The sequence below is a fragment of the Mesoplodon bidens genome (assembly GCF_964165515.1).
Source record: "Mesoplodon bidens genome assembly, chromosome: X".
Classification (NCBI taxonomy): domain Eukaryota; kingdom Metazoa; phylum Chordata; class Mammalia; order Artiodactyla; family Ziphiidae; genus Mesoplodon; species Mesoplodon bidens.
Window position 1 is genome coordinate 131,747,750 of NC_138163.1, and position 18,374 is coordinate 131,766,123.

Sequence of the window (18,374 nt, forward strand, 5' to 3'; positions counted from 1 at the left end):
TCAGTAGTTGTGGCTCATGGGCTCTAGAATGCAGGCTCAGTAGTTGTGGCACATGGGCTTAGCTGCTCCACGGCATGTGGGATCTTCCCAGACCAGGGCTCGAACCCGTGTCCCCTGCATTGGCAGGCAGATTCTTAACCACTGCGCCACCAGGGAAGCCCGATTCCCTTTTTTTGTTTAAGGCAGTTTCAATTACATTTCACTTCTACCTGAAAGGCTCTTATTAATCACAGCTATGCTACTTTTAGGACATACTGTATATTTGAGGGCCTAAGGAGAGGGACTTCACGGGGAAAGAAAACAAATTACAGGGGAAGGCTACTTTTACGGCCCTCCCACATATTTTATTGCTTTGCCAAATAATGGAAACGGGTACCTCATAGTGGTTAAGAAACATAATACACACAGGAAATTAAAGGGTGAGAAATGTGCGTTTTGTTTTTTTTTTTTAAATCTTCGCACTTTTGGAAGCTTTCTCCAAACGTGGTATTTTTTATTATAAATCCCCAAAGAGGCTTCCTTTGTTATTGTGTTTAGCTATTCAGTTTTAAAATTACCAAGCTCTAAGTTACCCAAATACCCTGAAGTGCTCTATCAGAAAGAACATTCCAAATGTTATTTCCGGAATTCAGAGTGAGCTGATGTGGTTGACTGGGTTCAATGAAGAACAGTCTGTTCCACCTCTAATATCCTTCATTTAACATTAAATATAAATGAAAACACCCTGGGGTAGGGTTTTGGAGCGTGTGATGAAAACTCAGCTCCGACACGCTACTTGTAAAAATCCAAGAATGCTCAGCCCACAAAGCAATCCCATTTATTAGACACAGAGATGTAGACTATTCTGTGCATAAAAATATAAATAAAACAGCAGCAAGGAGCTAAAAGGGAAAGAAGGGTGTTTACCAGTGATAAGTTCTCACATGGGGGAAAAATTAACAAACCTTTTGTTTTCGAGGTCCTTTATTATTTGACCTAGAATCGGTAACAAATTTCACCTTGGTTGTTTAGGCTGGAGATGCTCAGAATACAAAAAAGCAAAGATGCTGAAATAAAAGTGAAATCCTATTTGGAATCATAACACATTACAACTGCTTCTGTCTAAATGACAAGATCTACAGTTTTGGGGTACTTTTTTGTCTAACCATATGTATCACATGGAGAAAATGAGTCTATATTTTATCTTTTCAGGTGTTATCAAATGGCTTCTTGACTGCTTTTTAATGTCTACTACATGGTGGTATATAATTTGGCACACTTAATAAAGACTGATTTAAAACACATAGAATACTAATAATAAGCAGAGGTGTTGAAATTAAGGCCAATTTGAGAGACATGAGCTCATATGTTTGTATGTGGAATTGAAAAGTATTTCAGAGTGGACAAATGGCACTAAAGAAAGTCCCCATTTTCCTTGCTCCTGCATTTTATCCAACATTAAAACAAAAGACTAGATAGTTTACACTAGTTGTAAGAAATATCCCGTTTCTTTCTATTTCTAAATAATGTACCTTACCCAGTTGGCTGGTGGGGAACATTCTCAGTTTTGTCTTGGGAGAGTTCCCCTCTTGCCTGGGTCATGCAAGGGTCCTGGGGGTGTTATTCAGCTCTCACTATTCAGGAAAGATCCTCTGGTGGCTGAATCCACACATCCACCGCAGACTGGCCTGCTCAGTGTCTAAGGATCCCTTAGACAACAAGCAGCAACAGGGAGTGGACATTGGACTGACTTCCTGGCTTCATCAAGTATTGCTCAACTGACCTTGACCAAATTACAGAACTTTCTAGTAGAGTACAGAGCCTTGCATTCAGTTAGCACTTGTCTAATCCTGTTTCCTTAACCATAAATTGAGTCCAATTACCCCCAGTCACAGAGATGTGCCAGGATTTGTGTATGTGGCCCAGAAAAGGGCTTAGTAATAAATGGGGGCTGCTTCCCTTTTCCTTTTTTTTTTTTTTAAATTTCAGTTCAAGTGCCTCTTTCAGCAGCTTCTGTTTGCATGAAAAAGCAAGGTTGCAAAAGAGTGTCAAGGAAGTACAAAATCTATCTCTCTATCTTACTTGTTCAAAGAATCCCTTTCCGCCTCAGATTTATAAGCCAGTACACTTTTATAGATCCTATTTATAACTAAAATCCACTGTCCTACCATTTTATTTATGAACATGGGGGTCTCTGCTACTACACCAGGTGGGTTCCCAGCAGGGAGAGGGGTGGATCTTGATAATTGCTACCTCCCTGGTCCCTGCTCCCTGCTCTATTGCTTGGGAACAGGGACAGTACTTGCCTCATTACCTCTCTCCTCTCTTTTCAATCATCTCATGGATCTTCTGCCATCTTGGAACCTTCCACCCACTGGAACCATTCACCTGCAGGAATTTGAAAACTGCACCCTCTTGAGAAAAAGGTAAGATGTGCTGACTACGGATCACAGTACGCTTAAGCTGGAAGCATTTCCTATCAGTCACCTCCAGTGGTCCTCAGTGGGGTAGGGGCATCCCCAGTGGCTGGTGAGCACCACCAGGATTTAGTGGATAAGACCACAGATGTTAAATGTCCTGCCATTCAAAGACAGAGAGAGCTGTACAACGAAAAATGGCCTCAGATGGAACGCCTATGGTTCCCCATCCCCACCTTTTGGGGGTGAGGACTCTCAAGCTGTTACATGCTCATATTGGCAGAGCTGGTTGGGAGATGCCTGGTGTAGAACCATGATCTTCTCTCTCCCAGGTGCAGGTCTATTTTGCACTACCACACTCTCTGCATCTTAAGGACGAGAAGGGGGCACAGTGATAGTACACAGCATGGATGCTGATTCAGTTACAAAAGGAGAAGTATGTTTATCTTCAAGTTCATACGTAAACGATCACACAGGGCATAAATATAACCCTTAGAACCCCATACAGAAGGACAGAAAACACTGATTTTTCCCAGAGGAAAGACAAGTTACTGAGTTTAACGTAAAACTGGAGATCATCTTAAGTGCGGACATAAATGTGATTCTGGTTATGTTCGGTATATCATGTGACACTCGATTAAGACATGGCGGGCAGGTTTATTCCAAAAGGAGAATTTAAACCACTTACCAAATACCTTCTTTCAAATCTGTGAATGGAGACTAAGGTGATGTGAGGAGCCTGAGAACAGTGACGTCAGCAGAAGTGAGGCAGACAGAGATGATACAGTAAACGCTACTGATGGAGTGATGGAGATGTCTGGAACATATGATGTGTCAAGGCTAAAATCAACACAGTATGCAAAAGCATGAGACAAGCAATGGACCTGCTTCTGGCTTGAACTGCGTGTAGGTAGATTCATCCATGTGGCTGCCTTCTTGCCATAGGAAAGGGAGCAGAAGTGCTGTACCCCATTCTGGGCCTGACCTGAAGAAATCTTCCATGGCCCTTCCAGCCTCTTCCCCGTCTGCATTTTGACGGGGACAAACCAGGAGCTAGGTGTTGAAGATGGCAAAGTCACAAAAGGGAGAGGGTCTGAGTTAGGTCCCCAGATTACCCCCTTAAGGAGAGCTATCCAGCAATCAGGAGTACCCATTCCATCAGGAATTTATGTGATTGACAAATAAATTCCAATTGTGACTGAACCTTTGTATGGGTTTGTATTTGTTACAGCAGCTAGTGCTACCTTAATCCTGGTGCCTGTCATTAAGAAACACACAGACTGGGACTTCCCTAGTGGCACAGTGGTTAAGAATCCGCCTGCCAATGTAGGGGACACGGCTTCAAGCCCTGGTCCGGGAAGATCGCACATGCCGCAGAGCAACTAAGCCCGCGAGCCACAACTACTGAGCCCATGTGCCACAATTACGGAAGCCCACGCACCTAGAGCCCGTGCTCCACAACAAGAGAAGCCACCGCAATGAGAAGCCCACGCACCACAACAAAGAGTAGCCCCCACTTGCCACAACTAGAGAAAACCTGCGCACAGCAACGAAGACCCAACGCAGCCAAACATAAATAAATAAATTTATATTAAAAAAAACCACACAGACTTGTGACAAAGACAAGTTTACATATAACGCTAACACCGTGTGGTACAGATTATAATAAAAATATATGGACAGGGGAATTCCCTGGTGGTCCAGTGGTTAGGACTCTGCGCTTTCACTGCTGAGGGTCTGGGTTCAATCCCTGGTCGGGGAACTAAGATCCCAAAGCTGTGTGGCGCAGCCCCCCCCCAATAAACTACACACACACACACACACACACACACACACCCCTCAGTGCATCAAGACATGGGAGTAATTAACTACTTTGGGGGGTGATTAGGGAGGATCAGGAAAAGCATCACAGAAGTCTTTGATGTTTATCTATCTGTTTGTCTCATTATTTTTTTCCCTTCTCTCTACCATCCAAAAAGGATTTTAGGTGCCCAGGAAGTTCAAATCATTTGCTTTATCTTTATTATTATTGCTGGCAAAAAAAATAAAAATAAAAATAAATATCCAGCACCCTCTGCTTTATTTCTCTGCCTCTATGTCCTCTTATCTTCAGATCAAGTCTCTTTCAGTTTCACTGGTTTAAGTCAGGGGTCAGCAAACAATAGCCTATGGGCTAAATCCGGCCCACACTCTTGTTTGTGTAAATAAAGTTTTATTGGAACACAGCCATGCCTGTTTGTTTACATATCATTTATGGCTGCTTATATGCCACAACGGCAGAGTTGAATTGTGACAGAGACCATGACCTGCAAAGCCTAAAATATTTACTATCTGGTCCTTTCCAGAAAATGTTTGCTGACCCGATTTAGGTCATTCCTAACCTAATGTCAACCTCAGGAGGGCACACGCCAATAGCCCTGCATTTTTCCACACCCCCTGTGCCCATTTGACACGACACTCTTGTTCCCGCCACAACACACTGCACGCTTCATCCCACTGTTGCACACCTGTGTGGTCCCAAGTCAAGTTCACTGTCAATCACTGCTGGGTTCTAGCACCCCAGGGATGAGCCCTGGCTGCCTTTGCAAACCCTCAGTTTCAGGGCTTTTAATTGTTCCCCAAGTTGTCTTTAACCTAAAAGATGAGATTTCTACCCAGGATCCCCTCTGGTTTTGGTTGACTTCCGGGTTTGTGCTCCAATCTCCCAGGAGCAGCAATGACGGCATCTGACACACAGAGACCAGCTGGTGACGAGTCACAAAGCGCTCCCCTGTACATTACCTCCTTCGACCCTTAAGACAAAGCCTTAGAAGTGCAAATTCTAAGCGATGATGCTGATGGTGACCTGGACAAAGACAACAGTAACTCAAATTTATGAAGAGTTCCTCATGTGCTCTTACCCTGCTAAGAGCTTTACTCACTGTGGTTTACGGAACTCTCGCAACAATGCTACGAGGTAGGTCTTCATTTTATAGGTCAAGAAACTGAGGGTTATAGAAATTAAGTCGTTGCCCAAGGTCACACACAGTTAATCTAATGCAGGGGCAGGACCTGAATTCAGATTCTTCTGATTTCTACACCATATGTCTTCTCAATGGGTAGCAGGACAATATTTTGAAATATTCACCGCTGTTCACCTCCATGCCCATTTCTTTGCTCTGCTCGGTCAGCTCTATTTCTTTGACCATTTGGTCAGCCAGACCACAAAACACTCATCACTGCAGGACAGGGTTGTTACAGAAGAAAGTAGAGAAATACATAGGTTCCAGGAGCTCAGGGCTAGGAAGGATATTCGATCAATGAGAGTGAAGCCCCCTCCTCTCCAGAACGGGGACTAGTGAGAGGCTGGGGGAGATGGAGAGAGTCTGGGGGCGAGCAGAAGAGCACCAACTTGTGGGTGCCTGGGGAAGGAAGGCACGCTCCCCCTCTTCTGAGAAGCTGATCCTCTGGGAAAAGTCCCTTAGGAAACTCCACAAAGCCTTGTGGGATTAAAGAGCACAACGACGGTGTCTTCTTTCCTAGTCAGAACCCGGAAGGTGACAAGATCCCAGAGGGAATTAGCCCTGGAATTATTCAGGGTCCCAGTATGGCTCAGGAGGGGCAAGTGCACCCAAGATGACAGAGACATGGCTTTGGAAGGGTTGAGAGCAGTGGACAAGGAATGACACAGTAGCTCCCTGCCTACGTGAGTGATCAAAGGTGGACCAGATGGGCACAAAGATATCTCAGTGAATTCTGGTGAGATGGATGATGTGGCCAAAGAGGGGACACACTTCACCTCTCCCCGTGCCTCCTCCCATTACACCCTCTCCCTCCAAATGTAGACTCAGCACCATGGAAAATGGGATGAATTATCCATACACTAGGATAAGGATTTGAAATAAAATCTGGATTATTACAGATAACAGATAAATAACAATACACTTCTTGCACATCTGAGTGTATGGCCTGAGATTCTTGCCAACCACACCCTCCACTGCGTTGCCTGTAAAAACAGGATCTGGGGGCTTCCCTGGTGGTGCAGTGGTTAAGAATCCGCCTGCCAGTGCAGGGGACACGGGTTCGATCCCTGGTCCGGGAAGTTCCCACATGCCGCAGAGCAACTAAGCCCGTGCGCCACAACTACTGAGCCTGCGCTCTAGAGCCTGCGAGCCACAACTACTGAGCCCGAGTGCTGCAACTACTGAAGCCTGCGTGCCTAGAGCCCATGCTCCACAACAAGAAGAAGCCAGCGCAATGAGAAGCCCGCGCACCGCAAGGAAGAGTAGCCCTCACTCACTACAACTAGAGAAAGCCCACACGCAGCAACGAAGACCCAACACAGCCAAAAATAAATAAATAAATAATTTAAAAACAAACAAACAAAAAACAGGATTTGGCTTTGAGTACCTGAGACCCTCTACTAAAATCTCTAGGGAATGAGGCTTATACCTTGATCCCAAGCATGTTCTGATCACAGGCTCACCAAGATAATTTTTTTTCCTTTTCAGCTACTTATACAAAGGGCATGGAAGACTTTATAAATTTGTAGTTCTAAAGGAACATGGCGTAAGGCCAATAATTATCTTCCTCCATTTTTTTTTCTTAATACAAGTAAGGTACTTGTTAAGTTAATACGAGGTAAGACATGCAGTAGTGTCAACCATATGAGATAACTGAAAACATGCCCTAGTTTAAATTTTTTTCTGGTTCTTCCATCTCCAACATTTATTTTCCATACATGAGTCGCATAAAAGTATCTACAGTAATGGAGAGATTTAATGAGAGAGTGGGAGATGGCTATGAAAATCTAAGGGACGTTAAAATAATCTGGGTGAAGACATTTTTCTCATTCATTTTCATCATTATATGTCATTATAACCTTTATGAACTATGGACTCAAATCTTTTTCTACACTATCCATATTAGAACGTTTTCCCACACCTTCTATCTTCTAGAATCGCCAATTTCTTTCTCCCCAGGCTCTGTAATTTCCAATTGTCAGAAAATGTGTACGACGCTGCAAGTGTGTATTAGGTGAGACCACAGTCTGTAGTGTCAGCATACCAAGGGGCTGTTCCTTTGTGTTTCCACTGAAAGTGCTTGCTGGTTTTACTATAATAAGGCTTTATTATATCATACATCATCATGCATATTTTATGTGCAGGATGCTCAGTAGATGTTTTTGCTTTGTTTTTTTTACTACGCAGCACCCTGAGGCATCTAAGCCCAGCTGAAATTAGACAGGAAGGTGACCTTCCGAAAATATTCTTCTGCAGACACAGTGCTCTTGGAACATGATCTGATTTGACTTTCCATTATCATTCTGATGAGGAGGGGCTGACAAAAAGACAGATCTCATTGTTAGATGGGTCCCTTTCTAAATGGCTTATTTCACACTTAAGCCTGCCAGGCTCCCGCTGACCTCAACGAGCAGGTACTCCTCAGTGCTTCCTACTAAAATCAAGGCAAATGTTTGGCCAACCTGGAATAGGAGACAGGCTATTTTTGCCTAATCCAAAATTGGAGTGGAGCTGTCTATGGGGTGAAGGCACTAAGACCCAGGTTCTAGAGCTCATTTCCAGCTCTGTTGTTTGCTGGGCCCACCAAGTAAGGACTTGATATGCCAGAGAGCCAGCTTGGTCCCAGCAAGTTGTATTGGCTTTCTTCAACTCCCACTGCGTGCCCCCCTCCAGGCCCTGAGCAAGTGCCCAGGTTGAGCAAGCCCTTCAACCTCTCTAAGCCTCAGTTTCCACTCTATTACGTGAGTACAATTAACGGTATTTGCTCGCTGTTGTGAGGACTACACATGATGAGCGGGGTTAAGAGCGTTCACTCAGGAGCCAGACTGGGTTTCCCTCCACCTCTTACTAGCCATGGGATCTTGGGAACATCCCGTACCCTCCCTGTGCCTCAATTTTCCCATCTTTAAATTAGAGTAAATGGGTAAGCATTGTACCCATTCACCATTGGGAGGATCAAATGAGTTTTAACACACAGAAAGTACTCAGGACAGGGCATGGTAAGCATGTACCATACAAGTATAGCTGGTCTAAACACTAAGGAAAAGTGTTTAGCAGAAGGTTTAGCATATAACAAGGACTTAAGACATGTTAACTCTCATCATTGGGATAATAACAATTATTATTATATTTATATTAGTTTATATTATATTATATATTATAATAATATATATTTTTAAGTGTCAAAAAGTTATCCTTAACAGTTATACACAAAGCTTTGATCTTGACTGTAGAAGTGAGTTGGCTCGTTGCTTCTGTAGGGATGTAAGTGTTCCAGGAAAATACAAGTCCTCCCGGATAATCTTCCTGGTCTTAAAACGAATATTTGACGTTGGTTGGCATGTGTTTATGTATATTAGTTACTTAGGTAAAAGGAGTGTTACTAAAAACTAGTGTTCTTAACCTCTGTGAATTTAAGTAGTCGTTAGTAATTTATCATCTATTTTTATTTCTTATAGTTACTTTCTTATCGGAGGAACCCTACTGCTCCCAAGAAAAGCTCTCCAATTCCAGGTTATTAGTAGAGAAGGGGTGAGATATGTGGGCCACCTTGTGTAGATGGGGCCATAGCTATAGCAGTGCTCATTAATTAGATCAGCTGGAACAGTCAGCTTAGGTGATGAGAGAAGACAGATGGAGGAATAGTTAGCTGCCCCATTTCAGAGGAGGCGAGAAGGCGGAACTAGTTTCCAGTTCAAGCCTTGGGCCTTCTTATTATGGGGTGGGCAGCCCTCAGCTTCTACTGCTACCATGGAAAGGGAGCCAGCATTTCCAGAGTCAGCTGCTAGGGCTCTAAAACTGGGGTTGGCCTCAGGGGGGTCAAGGAACATTCTGATATTACACGCAAGACTATGTATACATGTGGATTTTTCTGGGTGGAGGTATAAGTCCATGGTGTTTGTCAGATTCTCAAGTGGCTCCCGAATCCCAAGAGACTAGCACCTCCCACCTAACGTGAGCCAGATTTCTGCTGCTGCCTTGATGAGGTGATTGAGGGAGGGCAGGAGGAAATTTTGAGACTGTGGTCCAGGACGGCATCTGGGCAATGGATATGTCCATGTCTGCCAGCTGGAAAGGGAGTGTCCTTCAGGATGGTCTGGGGCTCCCAGAGACAAGGGGAATATCTATTTTACGACCCTCTCTCCATGCATAAACCTGCCCTTCCACGCTGGGTCAGCAGCTACTCCTTACCACATCACTACATCCCTGTGCATCCTTGTCCACCCCTACCAAACATTCCCACCCAACACCACCCGCCCCCCAAATATGGTGCAATTAACTAGAAGTCTCCTGCTTGAGGGCAGGAATCATGTTTTAGGTATTTATACATTCCCAGTACTCTACATGACATTTGCTACTTGTTAATGCTCACTAATTGTGAGCACTGTAAATTAATTCAAGAAATTAATTTAAAAAATGAATTTAATTGGATTGGCTAGCCTTGGGGGATGGAGCATGAATCATAATGTCTATGAGCAATTATATGCCATAGTTTTTAACAATAAAATTTTGGAGACTGTTTTAAGTTAATTTGTCTAGTGAAAAGCCAAGGGAAATTATCCTTGGATACTTGTAAAGAAGAAAGATATGGTAATTTGCAAAGGGCATGAATTCTTCAAAGATTTCACTCCTCCACCACTACTAAGTATGAGTTTGAGTTAAAAATTTAGAAAACTATGAAATGAACGGAATTCATCTAATTTCAGTGCAGCAATTATAGCTCTTTTTGAGGATACATGAAAAACCCCAAATGTGGTTACTATAGCAGTAAATTGGTCTCCAAGAAACTCTTTCATTTTCTCAAGAGAAAAAAATTTTACAATAGAGCAGCCAAATGATAAGAAAAATAATCCACAAAGAAACACAAATGGATCTGGAACCAAAAAATGATCCATGAGCAAATGTGGCAATGGGAAAAAAAAGAACAAAATAAGACCAAACCAAGTAGGCAAGTAAATGGACGCCAATTTTTTTTTCTTTTTTTTTCTTTTTGCGGTATGCGGGCCTCTCACTGTTGTGGCCTCTCCCGTTGCGGAGCACAGGCTCCGGATGCGCAGGCCCAGCGGCCATGGCTCACGGGCCCAGCCGCTCCGCGGCATATGGGATCCTCCCAGACCGGGGCACGAACCCGTATCCCCTGCATCGGCAGGCGGACTCTCAACCACTGCGCCACCAGGGAGGCCCTGGACGCCAATTTTTAAAGAGAGAATTTTATAGTGTTATTAAAATGATGAGTGTTTTCCCAAATTCCCTCAGTGGCTAAGAAAATGAGATATTTTATCAAACAGAAAGGGAATTTATCTTGTGTAAGATACAGATGTTAATATCGGCTGAGAAGCCTAATAAAAAGTAGATTATTTCACAAGGGCTGAATTTTCAGGTTAGTATACATATGGCAGATAGATGACTAAACTGATGGGAAGGCACAGGAAAATTTTCTAATGGATGAACTTTTTCATTAGTGAGAAGAAATACATTATTTCAAAATTCTGGTTTAATGAATTTAAAGGTATCTGCTCTTCAACACAATGACTCCACAACCAGCTGCATTTCACCTCTGTGAACTGCACTGTATTACTGGACTTAGATTTATTTGGTTAAATAAAGCACCCTGTTACTTTTATAAAGGTAAATGTATTGCCTTGAGATTAAAAGGGAGTGAGTTTTAGGATGACGTGTTCACCATGTCAGTAGCATCTGGGCCGATGTGTTTTTACCACCAGCAAAATCCTTTCAAATCTGACAATTCCCTCAAGTGGCCAATGGGGGACTTGTCTGTCTTGAGAGGTCCCACCTGAACAGGTGTCACGTAAGCTCCCTGAAGGCTCTGGCTCACCTGTCCCCGTGGATGGGGTGCCTAGCTTGGTGGCCTGCATCTGTAGCAGGTGCCGGAGAACGTGTGATAAATCGGTGAATAAAATGAATGTTTTTCTGAGGGATAGATTCATTAGCTGACATTCAACAGAACAGCTGTAGGAGGGCTTGGGGAAAACCATCTAAATCGGTCATTTCCGAAGAGCGTTCTTCAGAGCACACACGCTCTCAACACATCGTTCGTGGGCACCTCCTATGGGCCTGGCATTGGGCCAGGCCGTGGGGACATGGCAGAGGACAACACAGACAAGGTCTCTGCTCTCACGGAACTCGGGATCCAGGTCACCTGCTTCTACAACATCAAGCGTCATTCCTGATCCAAACTGTGCCCTTGTCATCTAGCCGTGAGACAGCAGCCAAGGGACACTCGGACCACGTTCTAAAGTCAACTGCAAACAAACGGGATTCGCCAGAGCTTTCTAAGAGGAGGCCCGAAGTGATGAGCTACTACCAGCCACCTCGTCCTCTTCCCCCCTCCTTCTGGAAAGGGTTGGGGGGAACCATGGAGCTGTGAGAAGGCCGCAAGGCCATGAGAGTTCACGTCCTCCCCTCTGGGATGAGGTCAAGTGGACATCTTGAAGAAGAGCCGGTCTGGCTGGTGCCGTACCCAAGAGGTCTTGCAGGAAAGCTAGTGCCAAGAGGGTGCCCTCCTCTCCTGCCACCAAAGCACCCACAGATGAGCCTCACAGAAGAGCCAGCATGTAGGTACTGGGGACATGAAGGGAGGCGACAGCCAATGCTAATCAGAGAAGCCACAGTTCACGCAGAGAGGGCTCAGCTCCCTCTCCCCAACTCCGGGGATGGGGAGGGGACGGGCTGTGACAAGTGCAAGAGAGTTTTCTGTACTTGTTTAAAAAGCATGCATGATTTCCACGCCAACCCATTTCAAACACAACCCCGTCATCAAGTATGTGGGAATCTTGTTTTCATCACAACCCCATCCGGAGAGAAATTCTCTGCGTATATGATTTGAGGTTTTAATCTAAATCTGACTTAAGCAAAGAAAATGTGATTGGTTACCTTAATATTTCCTAAAGCAGGGCATAGCATACCTTTTCAGGCAAGGCCAGATAGTCAACGTTTCCGTCTCTGCGGGCCCCAGCTCTCTGCCGCGAGTACGCAGCTCTGCTGCGGCAGGGAGAAGGCCTTCTTAGATCATATGTAAATGAACAGGTGTGGCTGGATTCCAAGAAAATTTTATTTATGGGCTCTGAAATTTGAATTTCATATGATTTCTCTGTGTCACAAAATATTCTCTTATTTTTTGCCCAACTCTTTAAAAATTGCAAAAACCATTCTTAGCTGCTGGGCTGTCCGAGACAGGTGGCAGGCAGGCTGGATTTGGACCGCAAGCTGTTGTCTGCTCTCCCTTCTTTTAATTGGTTCATCTATCCAACAAATCTTCATTGAGCTCCATTACATAAAAAGTCCGATAGAGACTTCTGTTTACAGAGATGCCATTTTCTTCCACGATGCATTAAACCAGAAGGGAAAATCTCTTTTGGGAAAAAAAATCTTTCTAAATGCCCTGGGAGGATGGCTAGGACATGATCACATGCTTAGACGGCTTTTCTCCATTTCTGTCCTGCAGCCAGCAATTCAGTCACAGCAAACACAAACAGAGATAGTTTATTTCTTCTGTCATCCTCTGAGCACAGAAATCAATAGGACCGATCACAGAAGCATGCGCCTAGGGGACAACACGATGACCGTGCAACCTGTCATCAGCCCCAGCACGGCGTTCCAGGATGCAAGCCCACATAAGGCTCAGAGCCCGCCCGCACGAGGTGTGTTCCCGCTGACACCCACACGCATCTCAAGAGAGAAGTGGTTCCAGAGGGTCACACTGCAGCTCCCTCCCAAGGGCACAAAATGCGGCATTGCTCCTGACTCTTGTGTTCCTGGTCCCCAGGAAGAATGGCGGGGAGTGCCCCCGGGTGCCCAACACGAGGCACAGTGCCCGCTCCCATGTAGGAACTTCCTTTAGAGATTTGGACGCCCCAGTGAGGGCAGGCACTTTGCCAGCCAGCTGCGCAGGCTCCACTCTCTGGAGCCTACACTAAAGTAGGGTGACCAGGCCCACCATCCGGGGACGGAGGGCCGTCTCAGGATGTGGGCCCCTCCCTGCTAAAACTGGGACGGTTGGTTACCCTAAAAGTACGCCTTCTCTATTTCTATTTCTCTGTCTTCTCACCCTTGCCCCAGTTCTTCCCAGGAGGTGTGACCAGCCAGCACTTCAGTGTAAAGCAGAAGCTGAAGTAGGCTTGGGAAAGCAACTTTCTCCAGAAAACCCCAGAAAGCCTCTACTTTTTGCCTTTCTCAGGGTACAGAGGTACCTCTTCCTATGAGAGAGCATAAATGTTCGAAGATGCCCTTCTCGGTTTGAAGTGTTCTGAGAGCCTTAACTTCTGATTCCATCTCGCCTCAAAAGATCCGTTTATAAGAGACAGATGTCACGCGAGCCAGTCAGTATCCCCCAGTGCCCCGCAGCATGAGGGGGTCCACTCATCTAACAGACACAGCTTCATTTGGAAAACTTCTAAAGACCCCTTTTGCCCTAAACTCACCATGGGAGTATAACTCTGGTGGGCTTCGAAGAAGATTCTTGACCAATATTTTAACATCACATAACATACATTTGTGGCGCCCCCGTAAGAATATCACATAACAAATGATGTACATCTATGATGAAACTAAACCAATCAACCAAGCACATTTTCAAAACTGTCCTACTTTTGACCTAATGATCCTTTTTCCTTTGTTGAAGATTTCAAAATTCAGTAATGAATCAGTCAAGTATGAAAAATCGGTGAACGGTATGTTTGTGTATCCATGGGATTATGTTTAGAAAAGTACTGCATGCTGATCTCCTTGATTATGGAATATCAATGTGTTAGTAATTTTGGAAGGAAACCAAAATGCAACCCTTGGATGGAGCAGTGGAAATAGGATTATTTCATTCAGCCTATGCACCCCGAATGTTCACAGAGCGGGCAAGTAGGTGTCTCTGTTTACTCAGCCTGGTTTTTTACATTAGAGGGCAGTGCCAACAGCATTTTCCAGGTGAATGTGTCAGCTGGTGTTTCTGCCCCTAAGTGGCCCACGGGAAGCCCTTCCTCTGTGGGGTGAGGTCTCAGAGCTGCGCAGCCACCGGCCGGGGCCCCAGTGAGTGCGTCGCCTACCTGACCAGGTCGATGACCCGTTCCCTCGGCGCGGCACTAACTGGTTCATCGTTGATCATCACAATCTGGTCTCCTGGGATCAGCTTGCCTTCGGAGGGGCCACCTGGAGACAGATGAGAGTGAAGAGCAGGTGAGAAGACCACTGGGCATCCATCCATCTGTAGCCTCCTGTCCCTGTCATGATTCCTTGTGAGCAAGGGGTGCTCTCAGCAAAAACAAAACCCACCCACAGAACGCGTGTTCTCTCCATCGTCCTTCTCCACACGAGACAGAACCGGGGAGGGGCGAGCTTTGGAGAAGCTCCTGGGGCCCAGGCTGCACCCTGGCCAGTGACATCAGAAGCTCCAGAGGTAGGACTCAGGTATCAACATTCCTCTCAAACTTCTCAGGTAAGGTTGAGACTGGCAACGCTTCCCATACTTTAACAGGCTTAGGAATCCATCACCTGGGACCCTGTCGCCCTGCAGACTGATTCCGTAGGGGAGGAGGGGTGCGGGGTGACATAATGCACGTCTCACAAGATCCCAGGGGCTGCTGAGGCTGCCAGCCAGCTGACCACACCCTGAGTATCGGGACCCTTAGAAGAAGGTATTCCCCCGACAGGTAGCCAGTCAGATGGGTTGATCCCCGGCAGCCAGAGTTGCGACCACCTGAGCACACCTGGATTTGAACACAGTTGCATTTACTTACTCTGCACAACCAGGGAAATGGCATTCTGTGGCGGCCCGTGAGGCCGCTGAACACGAGGGTGCTAGGAGGGGCTGGTAGGATTGGGTCTTGACTTACATGCTTGGGGAGGAGGGTTCAAGAAAGTGGGGCTCTGCTCTCAGCAAGTGGGGGTAATTCTATCATGAGCATTTTAATAATTCTTGCCTAAAAGGTGGGAGGAAGGAAGCTGGCATTGGTAAAGAAGCAGCAGTCCCCTGTGTCAGCTAGGAGATGAGGGCGTTTGGTCACTTCTGTGGTTTGCACTGTGCTGGGATGTTTGTGGCAGGGCTCACGTGTGACCACAGAGGACTCATGTTTTTGTCTTGATCCGTCACAGCCTCTTCCAAATGTTTTTCCAAGGAGGAGGGAGAGAACGAATATTTGTTGAGCATTTATTGTGTACCAGGCAACACGCTAAGTGTTCTAACTAGTAACCTCTCTAAATGCTATAATCCTTTCCATATAATGACATAGCTGAGGCTCACACAGGGGAAAGAATTGCCTGGAAGGGTTGCACTGGATGTCAGCTTAGGTCTGTGGACACTTCCAAGTTCAAGGTGGCCAACATCTCTTTGAACTTGCTCCTGTAACTCAAAAACTGGTCACTGCCAGGTCTCTTGACACATAAAGACACAGCTGCATGAAGCATACATCTGTATTAAGTAAGACCTTAAAACAAATACTTCGATAATATGGATTATCTTCACATGTCTAATGGAATTACTCCCCAAATATTGATCTGGTGCTATATGGTACTGGGATTTTAATTTTATTTCCAGAGGTGTACCTGGATAATAGGCACAGCTGAAATGTTATCTTTCAAATATTATCACTTTTACTTCATTTAGTAATTGAAACGAACACTTCACAGCCAGAATATGGAACTCATATTCATTTCAAGATGAGAGAACTGAGATTCAGTGTTTGCACACATAAGGAATTCTGAAAATCACTTGAGGGAGTTTTGATGACGAATGGATTATGTATGAGCAATGACTCAAATTCAGTCAAAGAAATGGTTAGACGTCAGATGCTAATCAAATACAGAAAAATCTCTGAACTACCTGTTTGGAGAGTGACGTTACCTGGTAATCTGATGAGAAAACCAAGTGCAGATGAACAGGGCTTAGTCTTACATCTGACCTATGCTTCTGATCAAATGGAAATACTCTCGTTTGAGCAAGAATTATGGGAGGAAGCAACACACAGTTCCTTCCAGAACATGAAACAGGGGCACACTTCAGAGAATGCTCATGCCCTTTACTCTGAAAGCTGGCCTGTCTACTATAGAAAAAGCTGGTCTTACCATTGGAATCACTTATCGTTGGAATCACTCAGTAGAGTCATTTTATGATAGACCCAGTTTATGTGACCAGCATTTTCACTCATAAACATGACTGGAAACAGTGCTCTTTGACCTTAGTTTGCACTTTGTCTATTCTCAAAATCGTCGAACAGTAGGTGAGAGAGTCTGACTCTAAGGAAAGTTGAGGGCAAGGAAGGGAAAAGGATGAAGGAGCAGTAAGGCGATAAATACAAGAAAGTGAAAAACCAGACCCAAATCTCCAGTTAGCTCTGGGGAGGACACACACTTTGCAGAATCCCATAACCAGAGATGTTAAAGTGTCCCACTGTTACAAAACTGCACGCTAAATGGGATACCATTTAGGAAAAAAATATGTGTATGCACACATATACATATATATACATGTAATACATTATATATATATGATACATACTATATGCAAATGTATGCACAAAATTGTCTACTATATATATGCTCTCTCTATATATGTTAATAATGGTTAACTCTCAGTAGTAGAAACTTGGGTGATTTTTTTAAAAACTCTATCCTCTATACTGTCTACATTGTTTTCTTTTTTCAGGAAAGCATACGGATTATTTCATTATTATCAACAACGACAAATCTCTTATTTTTGAGAATAAAATTCTCAGTTGCATTGAGTTCAACAACTATGATCTATAGCTAATGAAATAAAAAGCTCAGCAGACAAAGTAAGAAGTTGTGTGCTGAGGCAGTGGTAGGAGTGAACAGGGAACTTATGCTTTTCTGCACAAGTCTAAAGGGGTTGGCTGTATTTGCAGTGCTTGCCCTGGGGCAGAGTGTGTCAAAGTGAGGAGAAATGGAATCAACTTTAATAATCTATACTAGCTCACTAGTTGGCTTTCATTTCCCTTAATTGACAGACTCAACTGGCCAAATATTTTAGAGTTTAATAATAATAATAATAATAATAAACATTCCTGGACTACGTATGTACCTGGCACCCTTCCAATGCATTTCATTCCCTCCCTTAGCCCTAGAAGGTAGACACTATGATCCTCATTATCCAAAGGATATAGAGAAGTTACATCAAACTGAAATGTAGGGGAGTTATCACGGAAGCTAAAAAAAACCTAATAAGGAGCAGGGGCAGGATTCAAGTCCATCAAACCCAGGAGGTCTGACGCCATAGTCTGCGCTCTTGACTACAGCATTTTACTTTTGAACTCTGTTACTGATTTGCAAAATCCCGGAGAAAGACAGCATAGAAGATACTTTCCTTTTGTCTGAAAATAAATCCAGTACAAGCCATTAAAATAAGTATATAAATACATATAATAAATAAATATTAGAGCATTATTTCTGGAAGGCAAAGGTGGCCCAGGTCAGGCAATGGCATCATAGTCTACTATATTCAGCTGTGTTGACAGTGGAACATCTATATACTGAGAATGACCGAGACCAAGTACATTAATTATCTGACCGTACGGTAGAATTTAAGAGATGTGCCACACACCGTATCAGTCAGCATTTACTGTATAACAAGACACCCCCAGAACCCAGTAGGGTTTCCTCTCATGCTTATGGGTCTTTCGAATGACTGTGGATTGGCTGATCAAGGGCAGGCTTGGCTGGGCAGTTGTGCTGTACACTGAAGGTCAGCCTGTACTTAGCTCTAGGCTGCAGGCTGGTTGCCCCACGTGTTCATTTTGGGGCTCGGGCTGTGAAGGGGTAACAGCCACTTCAGGGAAACTCTTCTTATGGCCGTGGCAGAAACCCAAGAAATGAGCTCAACTCCACAAGCATATTACAAGCCTTTGCTTATGTCATCTTTGCTAATATGCCATTGGCCAAAGTCAGTCACCTGGTCCAGCCCAACAGCAATGGGGTGGCGAAATACATTCTACCTCTAGTGGAAAGGGAGGGG

The 18,374-nt window shown here is 44.6% G+C and overlaps 1 protein-coding gene across 2 annotated transcripts in view; it reads right to left on the bottom strand.

Moving 5' to 3' along the window:
• The window catches only part of FRMPD4 (FERM and PDZ domain containing 4), a gene marked incomplete at both ends in the record, with an annotated part of 534,860 nt that overhangs the window by 75,903 nt on the left and 440,583 nt on the right, over window positions 1-18,374 (bottom strand). For both annotated transcript variants that reach the window (XM_081221698.1, XM_081221697.1), the window contains one exon: window positions 14,455-14,557. In XM_081221698.1, coding sequence (XP_081077824.1) covers window positions 14,455-14,557 — 103 coding nt within the window. The remainder of the gene's footprint in view (window positions 1-14,454; window positions 14,558-18,374) is intronic.